The 27,658-nt window shown below is 43.2% G+C and overlaps 1 protein-coding gene across 1 annotated transcript; it reads right to left on the bottom strand.

Moving 5' to 3' along the window:
* Positions 1-288: 288 nt before the first annotated feature.
* On the bottom strand, positions 289-27,658 carry ctsz (cathepsin Z). Its single transcript, XM_060836260.1, has 6 exons — positions 27,386-27,658; positions 17,735-17,898; positions 16,309-16,488; positions 15,563-15,713; positions 1,821-1,983; positions 289-660 (listed from the first exon to the last, which is right to left on the bottom strand). Exons 1-6 carry the CDS (start codon positions 27,499-27,501, stop codon positions 550-552), a joined length of 885 nt encoding a protein of 294 aa, XP_060692243.1. The 5' UTR covers positions 27,502-27,658; the 3' UTR covers positions 289-549.

The following is a 27,658-nucleotide window of genomic DNA, read 5'->3' as shown; positions in this document are numbered from 1 at the left end:
TTAGTATAGTTGCCATTTACCCAGAGGACTATAGGCCTGCTGTCCCATTCAAGAGATAACTGAGTGGAGAGTAAACCATCCAGTCTATGGGTAAACTCACAACCTGAAACACTCTCTTAATTAATATGTTTCAGGAAAAGGTAATATTGTTCTGATTGCCTTTTACTTACCAAGTGACACGTAGAGATTGTTCAAAATGATATTTTCTGTTGCCTTAGAACCTCTGTGTGCAAAAGGTGTTTGTTTTACAAGTCTGCTGGACATTACTGCAAAAATAAACATCACCAATGGTCCTCAAGGGTTTTGTTTTATTCAAGCTGTGGTCTTAGCCTCTTGGAACCAAAACCTTTCCTCTTCTGTTTCCTGCTATAGAGTTACATCTTTGTTTAAAAATAAAATCACTCAATTCAGTCAACTTTGAGGCACAGAATATAAAATAATTTGTATATCTCTGTGATTCGCATTTCTTCTTAAAGTGGTAATCTGAAATATATTTTCAAAAAGTTTCATTCCTATGAAGAGTAGGTGTGGGGTGAAACCTGTTCACTTTTACAGGATAGGATCCCCGTAGGCACAGTCCTCTTCGATTGCCAGATTGTAAGAGTTTCCTTTTCCTCCCATGTAGGCACTGGTGACAATTCGGAGCCAACCTCTTTCCCCCTGGAAACAGTAACACAGAGTTAATATAATCTCACACGGCAAAAACCTCTCCATTACAAAGCAGATAAAACATTAACTTGGGACACCCCCAAGCTATCCTGAAGTAGCTTTTTCCTCACACACCTGTAGGCTGAATCATGTTGAAATCTGTCCCTGGTCAGTGGTTTACATCAAGCTATTGAGAAATCCAGACCAGTATGTGGGACAAGGTCGCTTAAACTTGGCTTGTATTTCCTTGGGAAATCTGATTGAGGTGTTTGAAATGATCAAGGGATACAAAAATATTCCTTCTATTTTGACGGAATCTGGGATTTAAATGTAATAAAATTAGAGCTAGGTCAGTCAAGAGTAAATCAGAACACACTTTTGCTTAATAGACGGCAGTAGAACTCAGGAAGTCCCTCCATGGAAGGTCCAATAATGCTGAGGGACTGTTTAAACTTTGAAGAGCAATACTGATAGATTTTTCTTTTTAGTGAGGATACCAAGGATGGACCAGAAGCTGATCAAGTCCAGTTGAAGATTTGGATCAGATACTGGATGATCTGTTCTGACGAAGGGGCACCAGACCCTAAACATTAACCTTGCTTACTCTCCATAGCTGCTAGCAAATCTGCTGAGCTTCTCCATCAAGTTCTGGTTTTGTTTCAAATCTCTAGAAGTTCTTCGTTTTATAGAATTATCAAGCCTGTCCAACAAGCAGACTCAATTTTACTCAAGCATACAAGTCATCCTGGATCTGCATTGAAAGCCAGTTGGTTAAGTGTGTGGTTTTATTGGTTTAGTCTTTCAAGTAAGGCAGAGTTCCAACAAACTTTTTTTTTGGAAGAAATGTTAAAGGATGTGGGCATCATTGGCTAGGCCCAGAGGGTAGTTCAGAGTCAGCCACATAGCTGAGAGTTTGCAGTTACAGTCCAAATAATGCTGGCAGATTTCCTTCTCAAAAACATTCCTAAACCAGATGGATTCTTATAACAACCGTCAGTGATTACATGATCACTATTAGACCAGATTTTATTGATTCAATTTTCCAGCAGCTGACACAGCGGGATTCAAAGCCACCTTCCGGAAACATCGGCCTGACATTCTGGATTAAGAGTTCATGACATTTCCACTGCACCACCGCCTCCAATATAATGAAGAATCTGGGCACCACTTACCCATGGATCACCCCAAGAGTTGCGCACAATCCAGTATTCAATTCCATTCTCTACACCCCAGCCTGCCACTGACACGATATGATTTATCTCTGGTTCTGATTGGTACTCCATATACAATCCTCCCGTGTAGGCATCCAGTTTATCTGTAGCCATAATGCCACAACTGCAAGGGATCAAAAGCATTTAATCAAACACAAAACAGTTCTCCAAACAAGTACAAACTAAAGAACTGTACTACAGATTCTAAGCAGTAGGTTTCAAGATCTTCCTTGAGTGTTGGTCTTGTGCTATTACCCCTTTGTGAACTGGTCGAAGGTTAAGCCACATTGCTGAATGCATCAATGTAGACACTTCAGTGGCATATTATTTGAGACAATACCTTTTCGATGAGATGTTAAACCGAGATCCCATCTGTCTTTATGTGAATCTGAAAGATTCTGTGCCACTATTCACAGAGAGAGCAAGATTTTCCACAGTGTCCTGCCTATTGTGGATCTTTCAACTAAATTTCCAAAACAATTTGAGCTGGTTACTTAATGTGTATGGAACTTTACTCTGCTCAACTATACTGCTGCGTTTTCCCTTTGTTACAATTCACAGGGATACTGTTCTATTGATTTAATAGAAGAGAAGGATGATACCTAAAATTGTTTAGATGACATGATAGCATTGCTGAGTGGTACACTAGTTGCAAAAAAAAATCAATCATCCCTTGGGAAAAGCAAGCTCAGCATTTGGCAGGCTCAGTCACAGACTTTGGAAAGAAAATGACATTTCTCTTGGAAAAAACGTCAAAGTTTATAAGGCAGTGGTCTTTCATCTACTTTTTGGATGCTAGACTTGGGCATCATTCAAAGCAATGAGACGGGTTCCATCATTGAAGCCTGAGAGCTATTTGAAACAGCTGATGGCATCCTTTAACCTTCCCAGATTTCTGTGCCCTGGGAAACTTGCTGCTTGGGTCAGAAAGAAAATAACTTAAAATAAAGGTATGCAACCTCTTTTTTTAAGATTAGATTACTTACAGTGTGGAAATAGGCCCTTTGGCCCAACAAGTCCACACCGACCTGCCGAAGCGCAACCCACCCATTACCCCTAACCTAACACTACGGGCAATTTAGCATGGCCAATTCACCTGGCCCGCACATCTTTGGAGTGTGGGAGGAAACCGGAGCACCCGGAGGAAACCCACGCAGACACGGGGAGAATGTGCAAACTCCACACAGTCAGTCGCCTGAGGTGGGAATTGAACCCGGGTCTCTGGCGCTTTGAGGCAGCAGTGCTCACCACTGTGCCACCGTGCTGCCCATTAACCCAAGCAGACACAGGGAGAATGTGCAAACTCCACACAGACAGTCACCCAAGGCTGGAATTGAACCTGGGTCCTTGGTGCTGTGAGGTAGCAGTGCTAACCACTGAGCCACCGTGCCACCCAATTTTTGTTTTAAATAGGTGTTTTTATTAAAAAAAAAGGAAATTTTAAAAGACTTTTTTACCAAAATTACAAAAGTAATACAAACAAGTATAAACACCAATATAAAATTAAATAAGAAAAAGAAAATAAATAAATAATAACCAAAACAAAAGAAAAATCCAACTAACTACTGATCTATCCTACAAACAACCAAAACATAAAATAGGGTATCATACATTACTAGCGATAAACAACAGAATTATTAAATAACTAAGTACATGCTCAAAATAGATTTACATCAAGTCATAATGAAATCTGTATTTATACGGGATTCCCACTCCTGGAGGTCCCCAGACCAGCCAGAACCATTACCACAGCCAGACAAAAGTCCTGGACAATATGGCCGAAATATCTGTGTTGATATAGTTCAAAAAGGGCTGCCATATTCTATAAAATAATTCAGTTTTTTGGTGCACCATATTTGTGAGGAAGTCCAGGGGGATATATTCCATGATTAACCTATGCCAGTTCGAAAGTCCTAGAGGGCCTTCAGCTGTCCAATTCATTAAAATATTTTTCCTTGCACAAAAGGAGAGAATGGAAAATAGTTTCCTCCCGTGCACATCCAGGGAGGGAAAATCTGAAAAGCCCAAGAGTAGAGAGACTGGATCTCCGTACTCAAGATCTCTGTCAAGGCATTTGCTACTCTGTCCCAAAGCCTGTGGATATTATGGCATGTCCATAGGCAATGTGTGAGAGTGCCAACTTCGATTTTGCATTTAGGGCTACTCCTACCTTAAATTTTGCGAGTCGCTCAGGTGCTTTATGAGCCCTATGGAGCATTTGGGAAAGCAAATCTTGGCAGGACTTATGCACTTGATGGTAAGGTTCTATGGAGTGTTGCTGAACAACGAGACCTTGGAGTGCAGGTTCATAGCTCCTTGAAAGTGGAGTCGCAGGTAGATAGGATAGTGAAGAAGGCGTTTGGTATGCTTTCCTTTATTGGTCAGAGTATTGAGTACAGGAGGTCATGTTGCGGCTGTACAGGACATTGGTTAGGCCACTGTTGGAATATTGCGTGCAATTCTGGTATCCTTCCTATCAGAAAGATGTTGTGAAACTTGAAAGGGTTCAGAAAAGATTTACAAGGATGTTGCCAGGGTTGGAGGTTCTGAGCTACAGGGAGAGGCTGAACAGGCTGGGGCTGTTTTCCCTGGAGTGTCGGAGGCTGAGGGGTGACCTTGTAGAGGTTTACAAAATTATGAGGGGCATGGATAGGATAAATAGACAGTCTTTTCCCTGGGGTCGGGGAGTCCAGAACTAGAGGGCTCTCTAGGGTTTAGGGTGAGAGGGGAAAGATATAAAAGAGACCTAAGGGGCAACTTTTTCTCGCAGAGGGTAATATGTGTATGGAATGAGCTGCCAGAGGATGTGGTGGAGGCTGGTACAATTGCAACATTTAAGAGGCATTTGGATGGGTATATGAATAGGAAGGGTTTGGAGGGTTATGGGCCGGGTGCTGGCAGGTGGGACTAGATTGGGTTGGGATATCTGGTCGGCATGGACGGGTTGGACCGAAGTGTCTGTTTCTATGCTGTACATCTGTATGACTCTAATGAATAGCTTGAGCTCTATTACAAATAGAGATCTTTCTGGCATTTTCCTAGATGTCCTTCCACATTTCTCAAGACATTTCTAACCCCAATTCTTGGTTTCATGTTTTAAATAATCATTCCATGTCTTTCGATACCTCATTACATAATGAAAGATAAAGAGTACTGACGGAGTGCGGCCCCATCAGCCATAGCACTCTCCTTGCCCTATTCGATTTGTAAGGACTGTCTAATAATGTGGTCTTCTTCTGTATATAATCTTGTAATTAAAAATACCGTAAAAGATCCCTGTTAGGCAGTCCAAACTTCTGGTGCAACTGCTCAAAAGACATCATAACCTTCCCATTGAACAGATCCCCCATGCAAGAGATACCTCTCGACTTCCAAGTTTTAAATATAGCATCGGTCAGCCCTGGCTGAAATCCTGATGCTCCCACTTTAGGAGTATATGGGGGAGTTTTGTGCAGGTTACCCTCATCTTGTCGCATTATCCTCCAGGCTTTAATTGTATTTAATACAATAGGGTTTTTGCAATAGTCCATAATGGCTCTCATCTTATCCATAAATAAAAGGTTGATGAGGGGACACTTTGCTTGGGGAGGTCTCAATGTCTAACCAAATTGATTGTGGGTCGCAATGAAGGGCTTATGCCCGAAACGTCGAATTTCCTGTTCCTTGGATGCTGCCTGACCTGTTGCGCTTTTCCAGCAACACATTTTCAGCTCGCAAGAGACCCAGTCAGCTATACAGCATAATAAAGAGCTCAACTGATACCTCGTAAAGTCTGGAAAGTCCAGTCCTCCCCTTGCCTGTGGAAGCTGCAGCTTTTCTAATTTGATAAGGGGCCGTCTATGATTCCTGATAAAGGAGCCAAGTCAGCCGTGGAGCTAACGCAACGCCAGTCTCAACAACATCAGAGGGAGCATTCTCATAGGATATAGAGGACGAGGTAGAATAATCATTTTAACTAGGGCTACTCTGCCTAACCAGGATATTGGGAGATCTCCCCAGCGTTGAAGATCCTGCTTTATTTTCTCTAATAGGTGCACAAAATTGGCTTTATACAGCGGACCAAATACTGGGGTGATAAAAATACTTAAGTATAGAAAACCTTCCAGTGACCACTGAAAGGGAAGGTAAGATCCGTCCGGGAAGTTGGATATGCTCGTGAGACCCCCCAACGGCATGGCCTCTGATTTTGTAAAATTGATTTTATAGCCTGAGAACAAACTAAATAGATTGACCACTCAAATTAGGCGGGGTACGGATATCAAAGGATCACTTCAGAAAAGGAGGACATCATCTGCATAGAGAGTAATTTTATGTTTACCCGAACCAAGCCTCGGAGCCGCTATGTTAGGGTCAGTTCGTATAGCTTCCGCTGGTGTTTCGATTACTAGCGTGAATAATAATGGTGAAAGAGGACATCCCTGACTTCAGCCCCTACCAACACTGAAGCTATCCAAACCTAAACCATTGGTGATCACAGCTGCTTTGGGGTCATTGTATAATATTGAGACCCATTTAGAAAATACCTCTCCGACACCAAACCGTTCCAGTGTATAAAAAAGATATGACTATTCTAACCGACCAAATGCCTTCTCTGCATCCGAGGAGACAGCTAACCCCAGTATTCTACCCTGCTGACAGGCTTGTATCATGTTTAAGACCCTTCTAACATTATTAGTTGATCTGCAGCCCTTAATGAGGCCAGTCTGATCCTCTTTTATGGTGTATGGGAAGACCCTCTCCAATCTTAATACTAACATTTCAGAAAGAATTTTAAAATCCACATTTAGCAAGGATATTGGGCGAGATGATGGGCAATCTTCTGGGGCATTTCCTTTTTTAAGAATGAGAGATATTTGCTTCTCTCAACGAAGGCAGGAGGCAACCCTGACTCTGTGAGTAATTATACATAAGTGACCCAGCCAGTTCCCCTATAAATTCTTTATAAAACTCAACCTGGAATCTGTCTGGTCCAAGCGCTTTGCCACTCTGATGCAGTCTAATTGCGTCAAGTACTTCCTGGGTTGTCAGGGGGGCATTCAAAAATCAACATCTGCTTCGAGGCTAAGCCCAAAAAGGTCAAGTTTTTAAAGGATTCCATCTTCTCAGTTTTATCTTCACAGTCCTGCGATTTATACAGTTCAACATAGAACTTTCTAAAGGCTGTACTGATCTTTTTACGATCATAAGTCAGAGTACCAGCACTTTCTCTAATGGACGTGATAGCATGTGGAGCCTTTTTTTTCCTGGCAAGGTAAGCTAGATATCTACCAGGCTTGTCGCCATATTCATATAGTCTTTGCTTTGCGAATAATATTTCCCTCTTTGCTGTTAGGGTAAGTGCGGTATTCAAGGCTGCCCTAAGAGCTGTGATCCTTTGTAGCTTAGTAATAGAGGGCCTACCAACATACACTGTCTGAGCTGCCTTCAAGCAAGCCTCAAACAGGTGCTGTTGCTCTCCCTTTTGTCTTTTCTGGGTCGCAGAATTGGAGATGACCAAACCTCGCGCATAAGCCTTAATGGTCTCCCAAATCGTCGACGGGTTACTGGCCGTACCTGAATTAATTTCCAAACATGGATTGAATTCCTGAGAAAAATACTTTATAAATTTGCTTTATCCTTCAATAAGAAAGAATCCACATGCCAATTTCAGGGGCCTATCCCATCGTCCCTAATCTTGACTTCCATATATACTGCGGCATGAGAAGAAATGCTATATTACCTATTTTGCAAGACAATATGGAATTCATAAGGGTTGAGGGAGCAAAGAACATATCATTTCTGGTTTGGCACTTGTGTGGGTCACAGTAGAAAGTAAAGTCTCTGCCCTGGGGGTGAAGGCACTTCCACACATCTACTAGCCTTAGCTCCTTATTCAGATCTGCTAGTTTTCTAGATCGGAGAGGTAAACCCATACTGCTCTTAGGTATCCTATCTGTCTCTGGGTCCACAATACAGTTGAAATCTTCAATAATTGTATGGTGGACCCCAAAAGCCATCAACTTAGAGAACACTTCTGTTACAAATGTAAAGGGGTGCTCCGGGGGGGTGCAATAAAGATTCAAAATTCCATATTCCTCTCCATGAATTAGGGTTTTGATCAGTATATACCTTCCAGACTCATCTTTTATCCAGCTTAAGATTTGGAAAGGAAGGTTCTTCCGAACTGACTACTCCCCTACTTTTTGAACCAAAAAGGTGAGAGAAAAGCCTGATAAAGCTACAACAGGGTGAATTTTAAGTGCTCTTTGTCAAGTAGATGTGTCTCCTGTAAGAGAGCTATGTCAACCCTTTCTTTTTTGAGACTTGATAATATCTTTTTCCTTTTGATTGGTGAATTACTCCCCTTGACATTCCAGGTGTACCACCTAAGTGAATGGTTAGCCATATCATCCACGCAAGCCCGAGACCCCCCAGGAGGAAGAACCCCACCCAAAATACCTGGAATAAAGATCATTGAAAATTCACAAATACAAAAATTCTTTAAAACATTTACACCAACACAATTAAAAACTATTCCTAAGTAAAAAAAAAATGCAAAATACATTTGAAAGGAGACTTTTCCCCCTTGCTCCCAGGGGGCATAACTACCGGTCAATAATCCCTCCTCTCCTAACTAGTGCCCTGGCCTCAGCCCAGGCATTAAAATGGAGGAGACAAATTCAAGTATTCTATAAAACCAGAGTTAAAAGTGAGTGACACCCCCGCCCCGCCCCACACCTAGGTGCGTTTAACAAGCATAATGCAAAATATAAATATGTAAGACTACAAAGTTACAATCCCAGCAAGTATTAGGTGACTAAGTAAAATGACAAAAGAAGAAAACCCCATTCTAAAGAGAGGTAGAACAAAACAAACACCCCCTCTCACACAAATCAAATAGCCCGCACGACCTGTAAAAAAGAAACCAGAGAGAGTAAAGAATAAGCCCCCACCCCCAGGGAAAGATGATGAAAAAAAGATGAAGAAGGAAAAAGGGTACACAAGGGGTGGGGCACAAAATAAACCGTATAGATAACGATTTTAAGTCCCACAGTCTGTTTAAGAGAGTCCAAGAATTCTTCAGCTTTTTCCGGTAATCCAAAGTTATATACGGATCCTTCGTGGCTGAAGTGCAGCGTTGCTGGGTAACGCAGAGTATGGAATATTTAGGTCTCTTAGCCGCATCGAATGCCCTCCTCTTGTGGACCACGGCTGGAGAGAAATCGTGAAATAACATTATCCAGGAACCCTTGTGCATCATCAAGCAAATGCCTGGGAATCCTTCCCCAGGACTCTAGAGGCTTCCAGAGCATTTGCTTTTCTCTATAACATTAGAGTCGGAATAGAACTGGGCGGGGGCGCTGGTCCGACCCTGGCCAGTTTATACCAACCCGGTGGGCCCACTCCACCCGCACCTGGCCTGGTCCCGACTCCAACTTTAATATTTATGGGAGCCATCGCTCCAGAAAGTCGACAAGCTGGCCTTCCTCTTCCTGTTCGGGAAGGCCCAGCAACCGAATATTTTTTGACATCCCTGATTGTGGAGGTTGTCGATGTGCTCCTCCAGGATCCGGATTCGCTGCTCGAGAGCACAGACCCGACCCACAGATGATTCGGCAGCAATCTCCGAGGATGCGGCCCGTTGCTCCGCCCCTCCAACGTGCTGCTCAAGTTTTTTGATTTCTCAGTCATGCTCCAACCTGGACCTGGATTCTTCGATGAGGGCGTTGATCTTCTCCTGAAGTTATGTGATCCTGGAGATCAGGCTCGCCTCCGCAGGTAAGTCCCCTGAAGCGGCTGTGGGCGTCCCTGCTGCTGCAGGAGGGGGGTGGGGGTGGGATCCCTACCTGTTGCGAACTGCGGGAATTTTAGCCCTTAGGTCATTTTAAAAACAATACCAAACTGTCCAAGTTTGATGTAAAATGACTAACTATGCTGGGCAAAAGCTATCTTAAATGATTTAAAGGGTGAGGTGAAGGCATGTGCCCCACTTTGCCCGAGTCTTAGGCAGAGCACTACAGATTCAGACTTGCTGGGTCGCCGCCATCTTGAATCTGCAACCTCATTCTTAAAGTGAAATGATCAACCTCCATGCAGCAAGCAGTCTGCTGAAGGGTCACTGGACATCTTTGGGTAGATATCAGTGTTGTAACTGTACCAGGAGAGCTTGGCTAGGGAGCAACAAGTCCTAGAGCACAAGTCTTCAGTACTATTGCTAGAATGTTGTCACAGCCACAGCCTTTGCATTATACTGTGCCTCCCGTCAGTTCTTGATATCACATGGAGTGAACGGAATTAGCTGGCGACTGGAATCTATGATGTTAGGGATCACTGGAGGAGGCCAAGATGGATCATCCACTCTGCACTTCTGGCTGAAGATTGCTGCAAGTGGTATCAGCCATGTTGTTTGCACTAATGTATTGGGATCTTACATCAGTGAGAATGGGGATATTTGTGGAGCCTCCTCCCACATGGAGTTGTTTAATTGTCCACCACAATTCACAACTGGATGTGGCAAGACTGCAGAGCTTAGACCTGATCTTTTGGATGTGGGAATCGCTTAGCTCGGTCTATCACTTGCTGCTTATGTCATCCTGTTTAGTGGCTTCACCATTTTTAGATATACTTGGTATGCCCTCCTATACTCTCCATTGGACTGGGGTTGATCCCCTGGCTTGATGGCAATGCTGGAGTGGGGGACATGCCGGACCATGAGGTTACAGATTATGCTGTAGTACAATTTTGCTGATGTTGATGGCCCACAGTGCCTCATTGGTGCCCAGTCTAGAGTTCCTAGATTTGTTCAAAGTCTGTCCCATTTAGCATGATAGTAAATACCACACAACACAATGGAGGTTATTCTCAGCGTGGGACTTCGTCTTTACAAGAAATGTACAGTGGTCACTAATACCGATACATCTACAGCTGACAGATTGGTAAGGATGAGGTCAAGTATATTGGTTCCCTCACCATCTACTGCAGACCCGGTTTAGCAGCTATGTCCTTTAGGATCCTACCAGCTCGATCAGTAGTAGTGGACGTTGAAATCCCCCACCCACAGTACATTTTGCACCCTTGCCATCCTCCACGTGTTGGTCAACATGAAGAGTATTGATTCATCAGCTAAGGGTTGAACAGTGTGTGGTAAATCAGCAGGAAGCTTCCTTGCCCATGTTTAACCTGAAGACTTCACGGGGTCCAGGGTCAGTGTTAAAGACTCCCAGGGCAACTCTTTCCTGACTGTAAATCAATGTGCCATCCCCTCTGCTGGGTCTGTCTACATATCGAAGGATGGTGATGGTGGTGTTTGGGATATTGTTTGTTAGATATGATTCCTGCGAGTATGACTATTGCTTGACCATTGTGTGGGAAAGCTCTCCCAATTTTGGTACTAACCTCCAGATATTAGTAAGCACGGTTGACAGGGCTGTTTCTGCCTTTGTCTTTTCTGGTGCCTTGGTTGATGCCATGGGTTCCATCTGGCTTCAGTTCATTATTGAAACTTCGCAGTAATTGATACAGCGGAGTGGCTTACTAGGCAATTTCAGAAGCAGTTGAGAGTTGACCATATTCTGGTTGGTCTAGAGTTACATGTTGGCCAGACCAGGTGGGGATGGCAGATTTCCTTCCTTGAAGGAAGGCCATTAGGGAGTCAAAAGGGTTTCATGGTCATTAGTAGATTCTTAATTTGTTTTATTTTAAATTGAAGCTGCCACTGCTGGATTTGAACCGGAGCATGCAGAATGTGAATGGATTAACAGTTTAATCGATAATACCACAAGGCCATCTGCTCCCCTGATGCAGAACCTCCCATTTGTGATTGGGGAGGTGCTGGCTTAAATAGTAACATCGCTGAACCAATAATCCAGTGGCTCTGGCTATTGGGGGCAGGATTTCAAATGGCACCAAGACAGCTGGGGACAATTTAAAATCAGCAGGAAGCTTCCTTGCCCATGTTTAACCTGAGACCAGAAGACTTAATGGGATCCAGAGTCAATATTGAAGACTCCCAGGGGCAACTCTTCCCTAACTGTATACCACTGTGTCACCACCTCTGCTGGGTCTGTCTGCATAGCCAAGGATGGTGAATTAAATTGAATTATTTAAAAAAAACCTGGGACTGAAAGCCAGTTTCAATAATTTGTGACAGTTAGTAGGTGAAAATTTCCATTGTCTAAAAAAAACAATTCTAGATATAAAAAGGGGAAGAAAAAAAAATCCAGTTCATTCACTAAAACGTGTTAAAGAAACATTCCCTCCTTATTGAGTCTGGTCAGGAGACTCCTGACCCACAGGAATTTGGGATTGGCAGCAGGGTAGGTAATGGTCTGGCTCCTGAGCCCGTCAGCTCCCCAACACCAGGCCAGCCATATCCTCTTTCTCCTTCACTTTAACCTTTTTCTTCTTTTCAGCAATGACAGTGAAAGAAGGTGGCATCGTCTGGATCAGGCAGCCCAGGGAGGTAGCAGGGTTGAAAAGCATAGTGCTGGAAAAAACCCAGCAGCTCAGGCAGCATCAGAGGACACACTCCTGCTGAAAGGCTTACGCCCGAAACATCGACTGTCCTGCTCCTCAGATGCTGCCTGACCTGCTATGCTTTTCCAGCACTATTCTTTTCAACACTGACTCTCCAGCATCTGCGGTCCTCACTTTCTCCCAGGGTGATGGCAGGAACAAGCTGCAAGGCAACGAGAGCCCAAAACTGTGAGGGCAAGTCCTAGAGGAGTGTGAGCCCAGTGTGGCCAGGTGCCTGTGGACTGTGGTATTGAACTAGTAACTGCGTTTCATTGTTTCTCTACTTTTGAGAAGGACTGTAATGTTTAACTTTTTTAAAAACTTAGTTTTCCTTATTTTTCTACTTTGTAACTAAAATAGCATCATAAGTGGTGACTTGTAACTGTTCACGACTCGTGAGCATATGACAATAACCTAATTCAATTCAACAAGTGGTCACCTTGGAAGGAACATCCCATAAAATCAAATTAAATAAATCACAAGGAAATTCTGTCCAAAGTGGCTGCTGCCAGGCAGCCGATAACTAGAAGATCAACACGTCACCTGGACACACAAAATAGCTATTTTCTTTTAAAAGTGTAGCAAGTTTAAAAGCTAAGCGTGCAGTAAAAAATATTTAAAGAAATCTGGGTTGGATTGGACAACGGTAGATGGTCAGGTGAAGCAGGATCCATCACTGGTGCGGTGTTAAAGTTACAAACATACAGATTTAGAACAGGAGTTGATCTGAGTTAATGGAATAGCATTCTCATTGGTCTCACTGTTCTTAACTCCGAGAGACAAAGTCAAAAATGAATCAAAGCAGCTTTCTATCTCCTGATTGGTTAAAAACTGCAGTTGGGTGGAAATTGACCAAGGACAAAAAGTGAGGCTATGATTTAGTCTGGTTTGACTGAGCAACTCACCAAACATGAATGTTGTATGAAATTATGTCACCCTCCATCACCATGCTCAATAGGCATAAGCACTGAAAACCATAATGCATAGGCTAAAAAGGAGTAGAAATTAGGCCAATCGAGTCTGCTCCGCCATTCAATCACGACTGATAAGCTGCTCAACCCCATTTCCCACTTTGTCCCTGTAACCCTTGATCCCCTTGACAAGAACCTAACCATCTCAGTCTTAACTATACTCAATGGCCTGGCCTCCACAGCCTTCTGTGGCAGTGAATTCCATAGATTCACCACTCTCTGGCTGAAGAAGTTTCTCCTTGTCTCTGTTCTAAAGGGCCTTCCCTTTACTCTAAGGCTATGGCCTCGGATTCTAGTCTCTCCTGCCAATGGAAAGATCTTCTCAACATCCACTTTGTCCAGGCCATTCAGTATTCTGTAAGTTTCAATTAGATACCCTCTGAGCCTTCTAAACTCCATCGAGTATAGGCCCAGAGTACTCAAATGTTCCTCATATATGTTAAGCTGTTCATTCCTGGAACCATTCTTGTGAACCTCCTCTGAACATGCTCCAGGGCAAATACATCCTTCTTGAGATATGGGGTACAAACCTGCACACAATACTCCAAATGTGGCCTGAGCAGAGCCTCTGAAATACAACTCTGCTTTTAATTTCAAGTCCTCTCAAAATAAATTCCATTGTTGCATTTGCCTTTCTAACTACACACTCAACCTGCAAGTTTACCTTGAGAGAATCCTGGACTAGAACTCCTAAGTCTCTTTGCACTTCAGATTTATGAATGTTTCCCCCATTTAGAAAATAGTCCATGCTTCTCTTCTTCCTACCAAAGTCCATGAGCCCACACTTTTCCACTTCTTCGCCCACTCTCCTAACCTAACCAAATTCTTCTGCAGTCTCCCTGCCTCCTCAATACTACCAGTCCCTCCACCTATCTTTGCATCATCTGCAAACTTAGCCAGAATGTCCTCAGTTCTTTCATCTAGATCATTAATGTATAAACTGAAAAGTTGTCCCAACACTGAGCCTTGCAGAATATCACTTGTCACTGGCTGCCATCCTGAGAAGGGCCCTTTTATCCCCACTGTTTTTTGCCAGACAGCCAAGCTTCTATCTATGCTAGCACCTTGCCTCGAACACAATGAGCTCCTATCTTACTCAGCAGCCTCCTAAGGGACACCTTGTCAAAGGCCTTCTTGAAGTCCAGATAGATAACATCCATTGGCTCTCCTTCATCTAACAAGATATTACTTCCTCAAAAGAAAAAGAGTTCTAGCAGATTTGTTAGGCATGCTCTTGCCTTGATGAAATCATACTGACGTTGCCTTATTTTACCATACACTTCCAAGTATCCAGAAATCTCATCCATCATGATGGATTCCAGGGTCTTACCCATGACCAAGGTTAGGGTAATCAGTCTGTAATTTTCCATTTTTTGCCTTACTCCCTTTTTAAACAGGAGTGTTACATTAGCAAATTGCCAGTCCTCTGGGACCCTCCCTGACTCTAGCGATTCCTGAAAGATTACCATCAATGCTTCCACTATCTCTTCAGCTATCTCCCTTAGAACTCCAGGATGTAGTCCATCTGGTCCAGGGAATTTATCCACCTTTCGGCCAGTTTTTCTTGCACCTTCTTCTTGGTGATGGCCACCATACTCCACTCTGCCCCTTCACTCCTCTTGAATTTTTGGGATATTACTCGTGTCTTCCCCCAAGAAGACTGATGTGAAGTAATTATTCAGTTCCTCAGACATTTCCTTCTTCCCTGCTACTATCTTTCCAGTGGGATTTTCCAGCAGTCCAATATCCACCTTGCCTCTCTTTTGTCCTTTTAGATATCTAAAGAAGCTCTTACAGTCTTCCTTTATACTTCTAGCTACCTTGCCCTCCTATTTAATCTTTTCCCTCCTGTTTTTTTGATTGCCTTGTGTTGGTCTTTGTAAGCTCCCCAATCCTCTGGTTTTCCCCTGCCCTTTACCACATTATATGCTTTCTCTTTTGCTTCTATGCTGTCCCTGACTTCCCTAGTCAGCCATGGTTGCCTCATCCTCCCTGTACTATGCTTCTTTTTACTTGGGATGAAACTTTGTTGTGTCTCCTGAATTACTCCCAGAAACTCCTGCCATTACTGTTCCACTGTCTTTCCTGCTGGGCTCCTCCCCCAGTCAATTCTATCCAGCTCCTTCCACTTGGTTGAAATCTCCTTGCACGGAGCGCCACAAATAGACCACTGATTGAGCAGAAATGTAGGAATGCAACAAACATATAGAAAGTGAAGAACCTGATCAAACACTGTACCTGATTGGACCGTTGGCATAAATCTCTGCCATCATACTCTCTCGCCCGTTGACGCTGCCATAGTCACCAACCTTCCAGAGGGTATAATTCTTGACCACGTGGCAGACATTAAAGGTTGTGCAGGTGCCACATCGGTTAAAAGGCTTACAATCTAAAGAGAGGGCAAAAACCAAGCTGGGATTGAATGATTAGATGCTGCCTATTGCTGCTGTTCTACAAAATGGGCTTCTTTGATGTTACATCTTCATTATTTGTCCCCAGTCTAAGAAACGGCCAGTCAACAACAATAAAGCATCTCTGTGCAGGTTTAATCAATCCAGGTTAACCTCTTGCAGCCTGGTTAAAACACAAATTCAGTCCAGAATTCAAGAAAACCTTCATACAGATAATAGCTTAAATATAAGGGGGTACTTCAGGCAAAGAGTGTAAGTGCATTTGAAGGGAAAATAGATAAACGAAGGGGGGGGGGGAAAAAGAAAGATTCTAATAGGGAGAGCTAAAGTTTTTAAGGCATAGAACCACCAGCGTGCACTAGTTGTTCCAAAAGCCTGGTTTTTGGTTGAAGTTTTCTTTTCCCCCAATTGTACTGGATTTATAGCTCTACCCCCTTAAGCCATTTTATAATATTAGTGAGTTCTATCAATCACCCCCTTCATTTCTCTGTACATAACCCTGTACATGCTGGAAGTAGAACTAGCACTGTATCTAACTGGTAGTGAGAAGGATGTAGCAGAAGAGGATTTTACCTTGGTCCTTGGCCTGGTAATTGTTACACGTCTCATCTGGAATGCCGTTTGTATGTGCATATTCCCAGACTCCCATGTGATCCCCCCCTTCACAGGAGCCTGCATTGGCACAGTCAATGACTTCCTGTACAGACAGGTAAGCAGATGGCCAGGCACCTTTGCGTTTAATATTGATCCGATCTGGAAAAAAAAAAGCATTTGTAGTTACTTATAATTAGATCAACCTATTCAGACATTTTATGACTCAGGTCTAGGGCAGGTGGGACTTGAACCCAGAACTCCTGGTCCAGTGTGGCACAAGACCATCTAATAATTTGTACATTCACAATCTGGTGCAAATGCAAGTGGCCACTAATACAAAAATATAGCTCTAGCTTTAACAAATTAACCAGCGTGCAATAGGAATATCAAGAGTTTAAAGATTAACACAAGGAACTACAAAACAAGATTACAGCTACAACCACACATGATAACACAGTACTCCAGACAGATGGGTGACTGGATTAAAAAAAAAATAGCTTTACCAAACTTCCTACAGAGTTAATTAGTGCAATCATGACTAGAGATGAACAGGAGTACAAAAGAAGGGGTCTGATGGTATACAAGAGGAAGGAACTAGCACAGTCACACCAAGATCCGAGGAACAGCACTCCTAAAGTTTGATGACTGAGTGAGGGCTGAGAGCCGACAACGAGGTTCGCAGAACAACTCTGAGCTAGACAACAGTACTTTCCAGATCAGAGTCTAATCACCTTTTTAGTTTCGCTGCTCGCATTTAAGCAAGACGTATACCTCATACCTTGGCAATTCTAATAAACATTGTGTCATATAACTGATATTGCCTTCGAGTATTTATCAAATTGCTGCCACTTCACTTTGTGAAAGAAATATTAGTAAAGAGCACAACACCACACAATTCCACCATGGAGACTGGGGTTTGCTGTAGATCATCTTGCTGCACTTTTGCCTCTAGTCCTTTATTTCTTTGATGTAGTAAACCTTTGTTTAAGTGTTAAGGCCAAATTTGCAGCTTTGTGTGCTTACTTTTCAGTGAAAGATAGCCACAGAGAAAACAAAGCAAAAACATTATCGATTGAGCCAGATTTTGATCTGGATCTGACTTGACCAGTATGATCCATTGAAATCATAACACTGCCAAGGTCCAGCCTTTGTTTATAATGGCTGCAACTTGTTATTATGGATTGACACAAAAAAACAGTAGAAATTAATGAATATTTCTCACTGCATGCTATCATGTAGCCAGGTTAGATCCCTTATCTCCCTCTCACTATAAAGAAAATGGGGTTAGCAGCTTTCCTGCAGTATACCTCCAAAAACTAAAGTGTTTCCACTTTTGCCCTATTCGCACGAATTCTTGCTGGGTTACAGTTCTACAAGAGCCACACAATCTACTTAAAGGACATACCTGCCAGAGCACTGGTGCTTCCGTGAGCCCAGCATGATCCACAGTACTGGGGGATGTGCTGGTTCCTGGTGGTGCTGACAAAGTTAGTGCCATTCACGTTGCGCCAGTCCCATTCCTTTGGCAGATCGGCAATGGGGAGGTATCCATGGGGACGAGGGTAAGACCTGGGGAAACGTACAAATGAAGCAACAAGATGTTCCGAAGTCTGACTTTATCTGCAATATTAAACTAGAAAATACACAGTAATGGATCAAGGTCTTGTTTCTAGATCTGTTGTTTCATCGTGACCACAATATCAAGTGTTGAGATAAAACACATTTCTTACACTTCCTTTGAAAATAACATTTGGAATCAGAGATAGCAGAATCTGGACAAAGATTAACATTATCAATCCAACAGTTCAACTTCCTGCACTTTCACATGCTTAGGATTCTCCAAAAGATTCAATGAGCATGACCTGGTGTTGTATGGTGCCATTCACACCCTGGTCTCATCTGCACGGATAATGGTCCTAGACAGCTCTGAACTACGACAATGATAATGAGCCAAAACTCCCATTCTTCCCGCAATCCCTACTAGTAGCTGCTTACACACAGCCTATGCTATAAGGATGGGTAATGAAGGAGCAGCGCTAGTGTTTTCAATTAAACCTGTTGGACTATAACCTGGTGTTGTGTGATTTTTAACTTTGTACACTCCAGTCCAACACTGGCATCTCCATATTATGCCCATCATCACAAACCACTCACAAGTGAGACACAGGAATCACGTTCTCTCCAGGAGAGACAGGTTTCCCTAGCTAAAGAAAAATTTGTGAACCAACTGAATGTTTAACAACATGACATGGATCAGCTAGAGTGAATTTGATATACCTCTTCTTTCAAGATGCAATTGCATTGATTTTTCCAGGCCTTACTCATGAACACAACTCTTTGACGATTCATGGTTGTTCTCTGCATTCCCAACAGGGGTTTGAACGTTTCCCGTGCAGTTTAGCAACAGAAATGGAGCGACATGTTAGACTGTTTCCTTCAACATGATTACGGTGTGAAATTTCTTTGAAGCAATTTGATGCTTTCAGAGAGCAATAGAGAGACCAGACTGGATAAAGACAACAGGTTTTGTTTTAGACGTTTGCGAGCAAAATGAATTTTTGCAACAGACGAAAAGCTTTGTGATTAATTTTACTGACGTTGTTTCCATATTGTTTTCTTGAAAGACTGAATTCAAATTCTCTACTCTGGGATATCGACTCCTATTCACTGGATTATTAATTAGGAATTATCAATCCAGTCACAATTACTTATCACAACCTAGTTTTGATGTGTGTCTGTTCTCTCTTCGAGTTGAACAGAATGATTGTGAAATATGAAGGGTTAACTATCAATTTATCCACACGGAATGTCACTTTCTCAAAACTTCCCAAACAGCACAGATCGTTGTTATTTATATAGAATACAGAATGTCCTTTATTTTGCTCCTGATAATTGATACTGTGATTTTATTAAGTTGAAACCAAACACCCAGAAAAGCTCATCTCACCTCGTAATCTGTTAAACTATGAGTGACAGAGAATTCTCATGTTTCACTATTTAAAGAAAATAACATCAATTTTTTTAACTCTAAAAGTGAACATTAAACAACTATTCACAACTCTATGCTCCCTTTCTTTTAACTGCTTATTATCTGCCTCCAAATCTGTAACAACACGCTGTTCCAATAAGACACTCCTTAAAATTACAACAAAATTTCAAACCACACAGCCGCTGTCGTCTTCTGTATCTTTCTTCTTCTAGCTGAAGATTTTCCTGGGTCGTCTTCTTTCTTTTTACTGCGAGTATATTTCATATGAAAAGATACCTTTGATGCACAGTGTTTCCTAATTTCTTGGACGTTAGCTCGCCTGCTGTTTCTAGCTCGATGCTCTGGCAGTTGCTCTCCATCTCTATCCTGTTAACTAGACTTTCCTGACTAATTGAACTTCTGAAGCTAACAACCTTCTCTCCCTTTCTTTTTCCTTTCTCTCTTATTTTCCTCTAACATGGCTCTTTGTTCCCTCTTATTACAGTTTGCTTCAACTGCAATTCAAGTTTTTCTAACTCTATCGCACTTGTCTGTGTCTCCAATACACCCTAGTGCTCAACCAATTCCAGTACAATTTCAGCTCTCCTTTGGTCTCTGGTTAAACCCAATGCTAACCTGTTTGCTCATTCTAAAAGTATATCCTTCCTGTCTTTCTGAATTTCTTGAAAAATTTGGGAAGCATCTTCAAACCCCAGAACCTCTTTAGTGGGCAGCACGGTGGCACAGTGGTTAGCACTGCTGCCTCACAGCGCCAGAGACCCGGGTTCATTTCCCGCCTCAGGCGACTGTGTGGAGTTTGCACGTTCTCCCCGTGTCTGCGTGGGTTTCCTCCGGTTTCCTCCCACAGTCCAAAGATGTGCGGGTCAGGTGAATTGGCCATACTAAATTGCCTGTAGTGTTAGGTAAGGGGTAAATGTAGGGGTATGGGTGGGTTGCGCTTCGGCGGGTTGGTGTGGACTTGTTGGGCCGAAGGGCCTGTTTCCACACTGTAAGTAATCTAATCTAATCAATCTTAAGAGCCATTTCCCTAACTTTTAATTTTCCACAAGTAACCAAAACTAAACAAATGTTGTCACCTACATTTTGTGTTTAAAGATCTAGGACACTACTCAGCAAGGGTTTAAATCTACTGGAACCTTTTGTACCCCAAATCTGTTCAAATCTGTCCAACTCTCAGACTGGATCTTCTAAATCTGTCCCAATCTTATCCAAATCCCAGACCTAAAGGAGCTTGTGATTTTAAGTAAACTTGTTACCATGTGACTTCCAGCTTTGTCCAGTAACAAACCAACACTGGCATCTCCACATGGTTTTATCAGCTATTGAAGAACAATTGAATAACCTGTGGTTGTCTGGATGGGATCTGCCTCCATTTTCTAAACTGGCTGTTTACTTCAGCATTTTCTCAAATCTAATGAGACTTCCTGAATATATAAATAGATAAAATATTTTTTAAAAAAGTTTGTTGGCACTTTATAAATCCCACTATTTGACTCTCTGTTAGGTCACCATTTAAGGTAAAAACAAGAACTGCAATGCTGGAAACCAGAGTCTAGATTAGAGTGGTGCAGGAAAAACACAGCAGGTCAGGTGACATCTGAGGAGGAGGAAAATCGATGTTTCGGGCAAAAGCCCTTCGTCAGGAGTAGAGGCAGGATGCCTGCAGAGTGGAGAGAGAAATGAGAGATAAATCATTTATCTCTCCACACTGCCTCTATTCCTGATGAAGGGTTTTTGCCCGAAACATCGATTTCCCTGCTCCTAGGTCACTATTTAAGTCTATCTAGAAATTCCTGTTGATGCCTTTCTATAAAAACTTTGATTCCATTAATGTTGTAAGTTTTGCAATTTGATCGGGTAAAGACAGAAAAAATATTGGGAGCCCAAAACTGGGCTATAAATATAAAGTAGTGACGAATAAACGTAAGAAGGAAATCAGAAGAAACTTGACAAGAGAATGGATGGAAAGTGGACCTGTCTACCATATGGAGCAGTGGAGGTGAATAGCATCACTGTACAGTATTTAAGATGAAGCTTGGAGAAAGCAACAGAGAATTTGATGGAGTGAGAGGAAATAATGTGGGAAAATGTTTGCCTGGAGCATCAACAGTGGCTTAGATCAGTTAGGCCAAATGGCCTTTTTTCTGTAAACGCTGTAAATGTTTTGTATTAAATAAAAAAGTAACCATTTGATATAGTGTCATAATTATGCACTGTGTTACCTCAGTTTTCAGGCTGTGTATAGGTCAATAATGGGTAACCTTTGACTCATTCTCATTGACATTGCAGTGTGGTACTCAACTATTCAGTGAAGACTTTAAAATGGAGGTTATGTCTGATCGATGGTAGAGCTAAAGGAGAGCAGCTTCCTGATGCCCAGGTCAAACTATCTTCTCAAACAGGATATAACAATAAGTCATTTGATAATTTTTTAAATGTGTGTGTGTGGGATCTTGCCATGCACAAATTTGGCTACCAGGTTTCCTTCAACAATGACTGAAAAGGGAGTCCTTTAGCTGTAAAGTGATTTGGGACGGGAGGCTGAAATAGTTGACAATGTAGCTAGCAATATTGTAATGAGGAGAGAGGGAAACCACAAGAAGCGAGATTAGAGGAACAGAAACAGGGTTGTTTCTAGGGCTGAAAGTTGCAAGGATAATGGGAGGGGGCGGTGCAGCAAAGCGCTTTCAATGCAAAAATCAGAATTTTAAACATGTGGCTTTGTGAAATTGGGAACCAAATGTAGAACAGCAGCCGCAGGGCTGATGAATAAATGGGAATTAGGATACAGGCAGCAAACCTTTGGATAAAATCAACTGGAGAGACAAAGAGTCACATGGGATCTTAATGCTATGGGTTAATAGGTTAAGCAGCCCGTCGTGCAAGTGTGAGATCCTGTGTTTGAATCTCAGCAGGTTGTTTCTGTGGGTTCTCAATTAGCAAGGGCAGTGAGTTGGGCACGTTCAACTCAGCAGCAAGCACGGAGAGTATGATTAGATTACTTACAGTGTGGAAACAGGCCCTTCGGCCCAACAAGTCCACACCGACCCGCAACCCACCCATTCCCCTACATTTATCCCTTTAACCTAACACTACGGGCAATTTAGCATGACCAATTCACCTGACCTGCACATCTTTGGACTGCGGGAGGAAACCAGAGCACCCCGGAGGAAACCCACACAGACACGGGGAGAATGTGCAAACTCCACACAGTCGCCCGAGTCAGGATTTGAACCCAGGTCTCTGGCGCTGTGAGGCAGCAGTGCTAACCACTGTGCCGCCAAGTATCTTGTGATATGTTAAAGAATTATGACAGGATCAGAATGTCTTGGTTCAAATCATTGCTAGATAGATTCTGGACTAACAGAGGGAATAAATGGTTATCAGGGGTAGGCAGGAATGTGGAGTTAGGCCAGAGATGAACAATGACCTTATTAAAGTGGCAGGGTAGGCTCGAGGGTTGAATGGCCTCCTGCTCCCATTATGTGTTCTCATGTGGGAGTCTGGCTAGGAAATTCCTGTAAACATTGAGCTAGGCTGTGAAAAGACAGGGGTGGGGGTTTCAGCAGCAGATGGGTCAAGATATGCAGTCCTTATGGTGAGGGGGAATGAGGGGCTGAAGCCAAGTTTGGATCAAACGAGAGAGAGAGAGAGTCATAGAGATGTACAGCATGAAAATAGACCCTACGGTCCATCATGTCCATGCTGACCAGATATCCCAACCCAATCTTAGTCCCACCTGCCAGCACCTGGCCCATACCCCTCTAAACCCTTCCTATTCATATACCCATCCAAATGCCTTTTAAATGTTGCAATTGAACCAGTTTCCACCACTTTCTCTGGCAGCTCATTCCATACACATATCACCCTCTGCGTGAAAAAGTTGCCCCTTAGGTTGCTTTTATATCTTTCCCCTCTCAATCTAAACCTATGCCCTGTAGTTCTGGACTCCCCGACTCCAGGGAAGAGACTTTGTCTATTTACCCTATCCATGCCCCTCAATTTTGTAAACCTCTAGAAGGTCACCCCTCAGCCTCTGATGCTCCAGGGAAAACAGCCCCAGCCTGTTCAGCCTCTCCCTATAGCTCAAATCCTCCAACCCTGGCAACATCCTTGTAAATCTTTTCTCAACCCTTTCAAGTTTCACAACATCTTTCCGATAGGAAGGAGACCAGAATTGCACACAATATCTCAACTGTGGCCTAACCAACGTACTGTACAGCCACAACATGACCTCTTAACTCCTGTACTCAATACTCTGACCAATAAAAGGAAAGCATACCAAATGCCTTCACTATCCTATCTACCTGCAACTCCATTTTCAAAGAGCTATAAACCTGCACTCCAAGGTCTCTGTGTTCAGCAAAACTCCCTCGGTCCTTACCATTAAGTGTATAAAGTCCTGCTAAGATTTGCTTTCCCAAAATGCAGCACCTTGCATTTATCTGAATTAAACTCCATCTGTCACTTCTCAGCCCATTGACCCATCTGATCAAGATGCTGTTGTAATCGGAGGTAACTTTCTTCGCTGTCCACTACACCTCCAATTTTGGTGTTATCTGCAAACTTACTAACCTGTACCACATATGCTAGCATCCAATTCACTTATATAAATGACAAAAAGTAGAGGACCCACCACCGATCCTTGTGGCACTCCACTGGTTACAGGCCTCCAATCTGAAAAACAACCCTCCAACACCACCCTATCTTCTACCTTTGAGCCAGTTCTGTATCCAAATGGCTAGTTCTCCATGTATTCCGTGAGACCCAACCTTGCTAACCAGTCTCCCATGGGGAACTTTGTGGAACGCCTTGCTGAAGTCTATATAGATCACATCTACTGCTCTGCCCTCATCAATCCTCTTTGTTACTTCTTCAAAAAACTCAATCAAGTTTGAGAAACATGATATCCCAAGCACAAAGCCATGTTGACTCTCCCTAATCAGGATAATTAAACAGGATATTTCATCAGGATAAACAGTTTGCCTCCAATTGAGACAATGACTAATGCAAGAGACCAATTGTCTGTCCCCGCCAAAAAAATGTTTTCCAACTCTAGTCTAACCACTGCCCTGTATACGTTTACAATTACCTCTATCTCCCTATTCAGAATTCCATTGGCTTTATTTGTATATGCTGCCCTTGAGTCCCTAGGTCTGTGTTCACATTCGAGTTTACATTCATAATCCTGGTGTATTTTTGGGGAAATATGACTGTTTTCTCTTCACATTAAATTTATATTGGTCACCTGTCTGCCCGTGATCCTGCAACAACAACTTGCATTTGTTTGCCGCCTTTAATGTACAGTAACACACAGTACAGGAAAATAAGTCAGACAAAAGCTGTCACCAAACCACATACTAGGAGATTTGCCATAAGGTTTACTCAAAGAGGGAAATAGCTTCAATAAGTTTAAACAATGTGCTCCCTAGACCCTGATCAAAATTTTCTAAGGATACTCTGAGCAAATATTTTCAACACTGACACCCTGCAATATTCCACATTATGCTTTTGTGTTTTGAACCTCACTTAAATCTACTCTTTCAGTAAGGAATGAGGAAGTCACCCATAGTCTTCCAGTAAGCTCAGATGTTTCCCTCAATTCAAAAGTCCCTTGGTGGCTCCTTGCCAACTTCTTCGCTCTTATCCCCGACCAGCAGGATTGGCAAGGGCCAGGCTGGGTGTGGCAGCCCTGCTCTCCGAAACTCCCTACTTTGCCTTACTTTCTCACTCCATTCTTTAAAAGAAAAACTCTTCACAAAACCCATCCGTTTTCCTTAGTCACCTTACCTAACTCTCCCACTTGTGCCAGGAGTTCATTTATCTCATCTGTGAAACACCTTGGCTTGTCTTCTACGTGCTACGTAAGCACACATGTTGCCATAAGCAAACTAACCATTCATCTCTGGAGATTTGTTCAGCTTTCATTCAAGTCAGAATCTTTAATCCCACCACTCGTAATTCACTGAACATTGGTCACCCAACTCCCAGTGCTGAACTCCATCAATCTGGTTCTCCCACTCATGGGGGTGGGGGCAGCAAGACATCCCACGATTGGCAACAGTGACGAGAGTATCTTTAACATGTAAATCTGAAGGAGGGTCTTGTGGTGCAGGGGATAGTGTCCCTGCCTCTGAGCCAGACATTCCGAGTGTAAGTACTCCCCTGGCACTTGATAGACACAAGAAGATGCATTCAAAATGCAGCCAAAACAGAGTCATAGAGATGTACAGCATGGAAACAGATCCTTCAGTCCAACCTGTCCATGCCGACCAGATATCCCAACCCAATCTAGTCCCACCTGCCAGCATCCGGCCCATATCCCTCCAACCCCTTCCTATTCATATCCCCATCCAAATGCCTCTTAAAAAATGTTGCAATTGTACCAGCCTCTACCACATCCTCTGGCAGCTCATTCCATACAAGTACCACCCTCTGCATGAAAAAGTTGCCCCTTAGGTCTCTTTTATATCTTGTAACAGTTTGAGTATCAACGTGAAAACCTTTCATTGCATACCAATGGCAGGCAAGCAGAGCTGGAGTGATTCCTACTCAGCCATGCAACCGAGAGAAAATTGGACCCTGTGCCATCACGATGCACAGGACAAGAGACATGTTTTCAAGTTCCGGTTACCATAACAAAGAGTTCAGGAAGTTAGGAGGAGGGCACACCTCTATCTACATCAATGGAGCTGAGGTGAATGTGGTTGAGAGCATCAGGTTCCTCGGAGCAATGATCACCAACAAGCTGTCCTGAACCTTTCATATTAATGCAACCGTCAAGGCGGCACAACCATGCATCTTCTTCCTCAAGAAGCTAAGGAAATCCGGCATGTCCATAAGGACACTCATCAACCTTTCTAGATGCACCACGAAAAGCTTTCAGTCTGGAGGCATCACGGTTTGGTCTAGCAACTGCATTGCCCAGCCATTGTGTAGACAGCCCAGTCCATCACGCAAGCTGACCTTCCATCCACTGACTTTATTTAAACTTCTCACTGCTTCCGAAAGGCAGCCAAAATCAAAGATCCTTCCCGCCCCGGTGAGACTCTCTTCCAACCCCTTCTGCCAGGCAGCAGGTACAAAAGCTTGAACACATGCCAACAGATTGAAGAACAGCTCCTTCCCCACGGTTATTAGACGGCTGAATGGATCTTTCAAATCTGATTGCTTACTTTTAACAATTTTTTTTGTAACTCTCTATTTCTTGCTCTGCCGTATCACCCTATGATCTTTGTGTGGTATGATCTGCCTGTACTGCATGCAAAACAGAACTTTTCACTGTACCTAGGTACATGTGGCAATAATAAATCAAAACAACCTGAATTCCCAAATGATCTGTAACACGGTACTATGGGGAACCATAAACATTCTCTTTAAAAACATAGGCCCCAAGTCTTCCAAACAGATGGGTTTGCAGCAAGGAAGAATAGTTAGGGTAGGGTGATCCATTGACAAAGGAGAATAGTGGTATAAGTGAGTGAGGAAACAGTCCACACTATGAGACCTGAAGATCTCTGACTTGGTCGAGTTTAACAGAAACCCCTCCCTTCCCGGACTGACCACTGGCACAACAGCCAAAACGAGGTTGGGGTAATGCCAGCTCAGTGCGGATGGGAGCTTTGGACCCTGCACCAACCTGACAAAAAAAAATAAGCAGCAGCTCTCCCGGAAATATGGACTGTTCCTGTGAAGACTGGCGGGCTCCAAGCCGGGGTAACCTCTGCTCAAACTGCCTTTTGGGAGGACATTGCAAAATGATGTCTCAGCAACACGTTTATATAATTAAAATAATCCAGCATTAAAAAAAACAGGAAGTCACATGTGTAGGAAGCCATTGCTGGGAAGAAAAAGACAGGAGCTCTGATTTGAAACAACAAGCCTGCCCTAGGAATTGGTCAAGGGTTAGACAGCAGCAGCACCAATGTTAGTGTCTGGCAGGAATCAGAGACAGTTACTGAACTCTCCAGGATGGTGGAATCACGATCAGAAAGACTGGCTCCTTCCAGCGCTGTCCTGGTTAACGCGAGCAGCTTTCTCCTCTTTCCCCCCCCCAATCCCTTTTACCTGACTCCTTGAAACTTTCTACCGGGCAAGATCTTGTAGCAAGGCAGGCTGCCTCGGAAGTGCAGGGCTGAGGAAAGGCAGCTGAGCACCGACAGAGTGAGCAGCGAGTGAATCATGATGACAGTCTCCCAACTTAGGCAGCTCCTGGGGAAACCCGCTGCCCGGCTCGGAGCTCGCACTCGTGACAATATCGTGCCCCTGAACCGCAGCTCTTTATAACAGCAGCAAGAGGAAGAGGAACGTCTTCGACTTCTCTCTCTCCCCCACCCTTCA

Source organism: Hemiscyllium ocellatum, chromosome 15, assembly GCF_020745735.1.
Source record: "Hemiscyllium ocellatum isolate sHemOce1 chromosome 15, sHemOce1.pat.X.cur, whole genome shotgun sequence".
NCBI lineage: Eukaryota > Metazoa > Chordata > Chondrichthyes > Orectolobiformes > Hemiscylliidae > Hemiscyllium > Hemiscyllium ocellatum.
Note: the sequence above shows the minus strand (reverse complement) of the source record. Positions and strands in the feature narration are given on the sequence as shown.

Bases quoted from the DNA above. Each gene is read 5' to 3' on its own strand.
- ctsz (XM_060836260.1), bottom strand. From the start codon at position 27,501: ATGATTCACTCGCTGCTCACTCTGTCGGTGCTCAGCTGCCTTTCCTCA. The intron at 15,714-16,308 runs GTAAAATCCTCT...CCCTCTCTTTAG, and splicing joins TTACCAGGCCAAGGACCAAG to ATTGTAAGCCTTTTAACCGA. The intron at 1,984-15,562 runs GTACAGTGTTTG...GATCCCTTGCAG, and splicing joins TATGCCAACGGTCCAATCAG to TTGTGGCATTATGGCTACAG.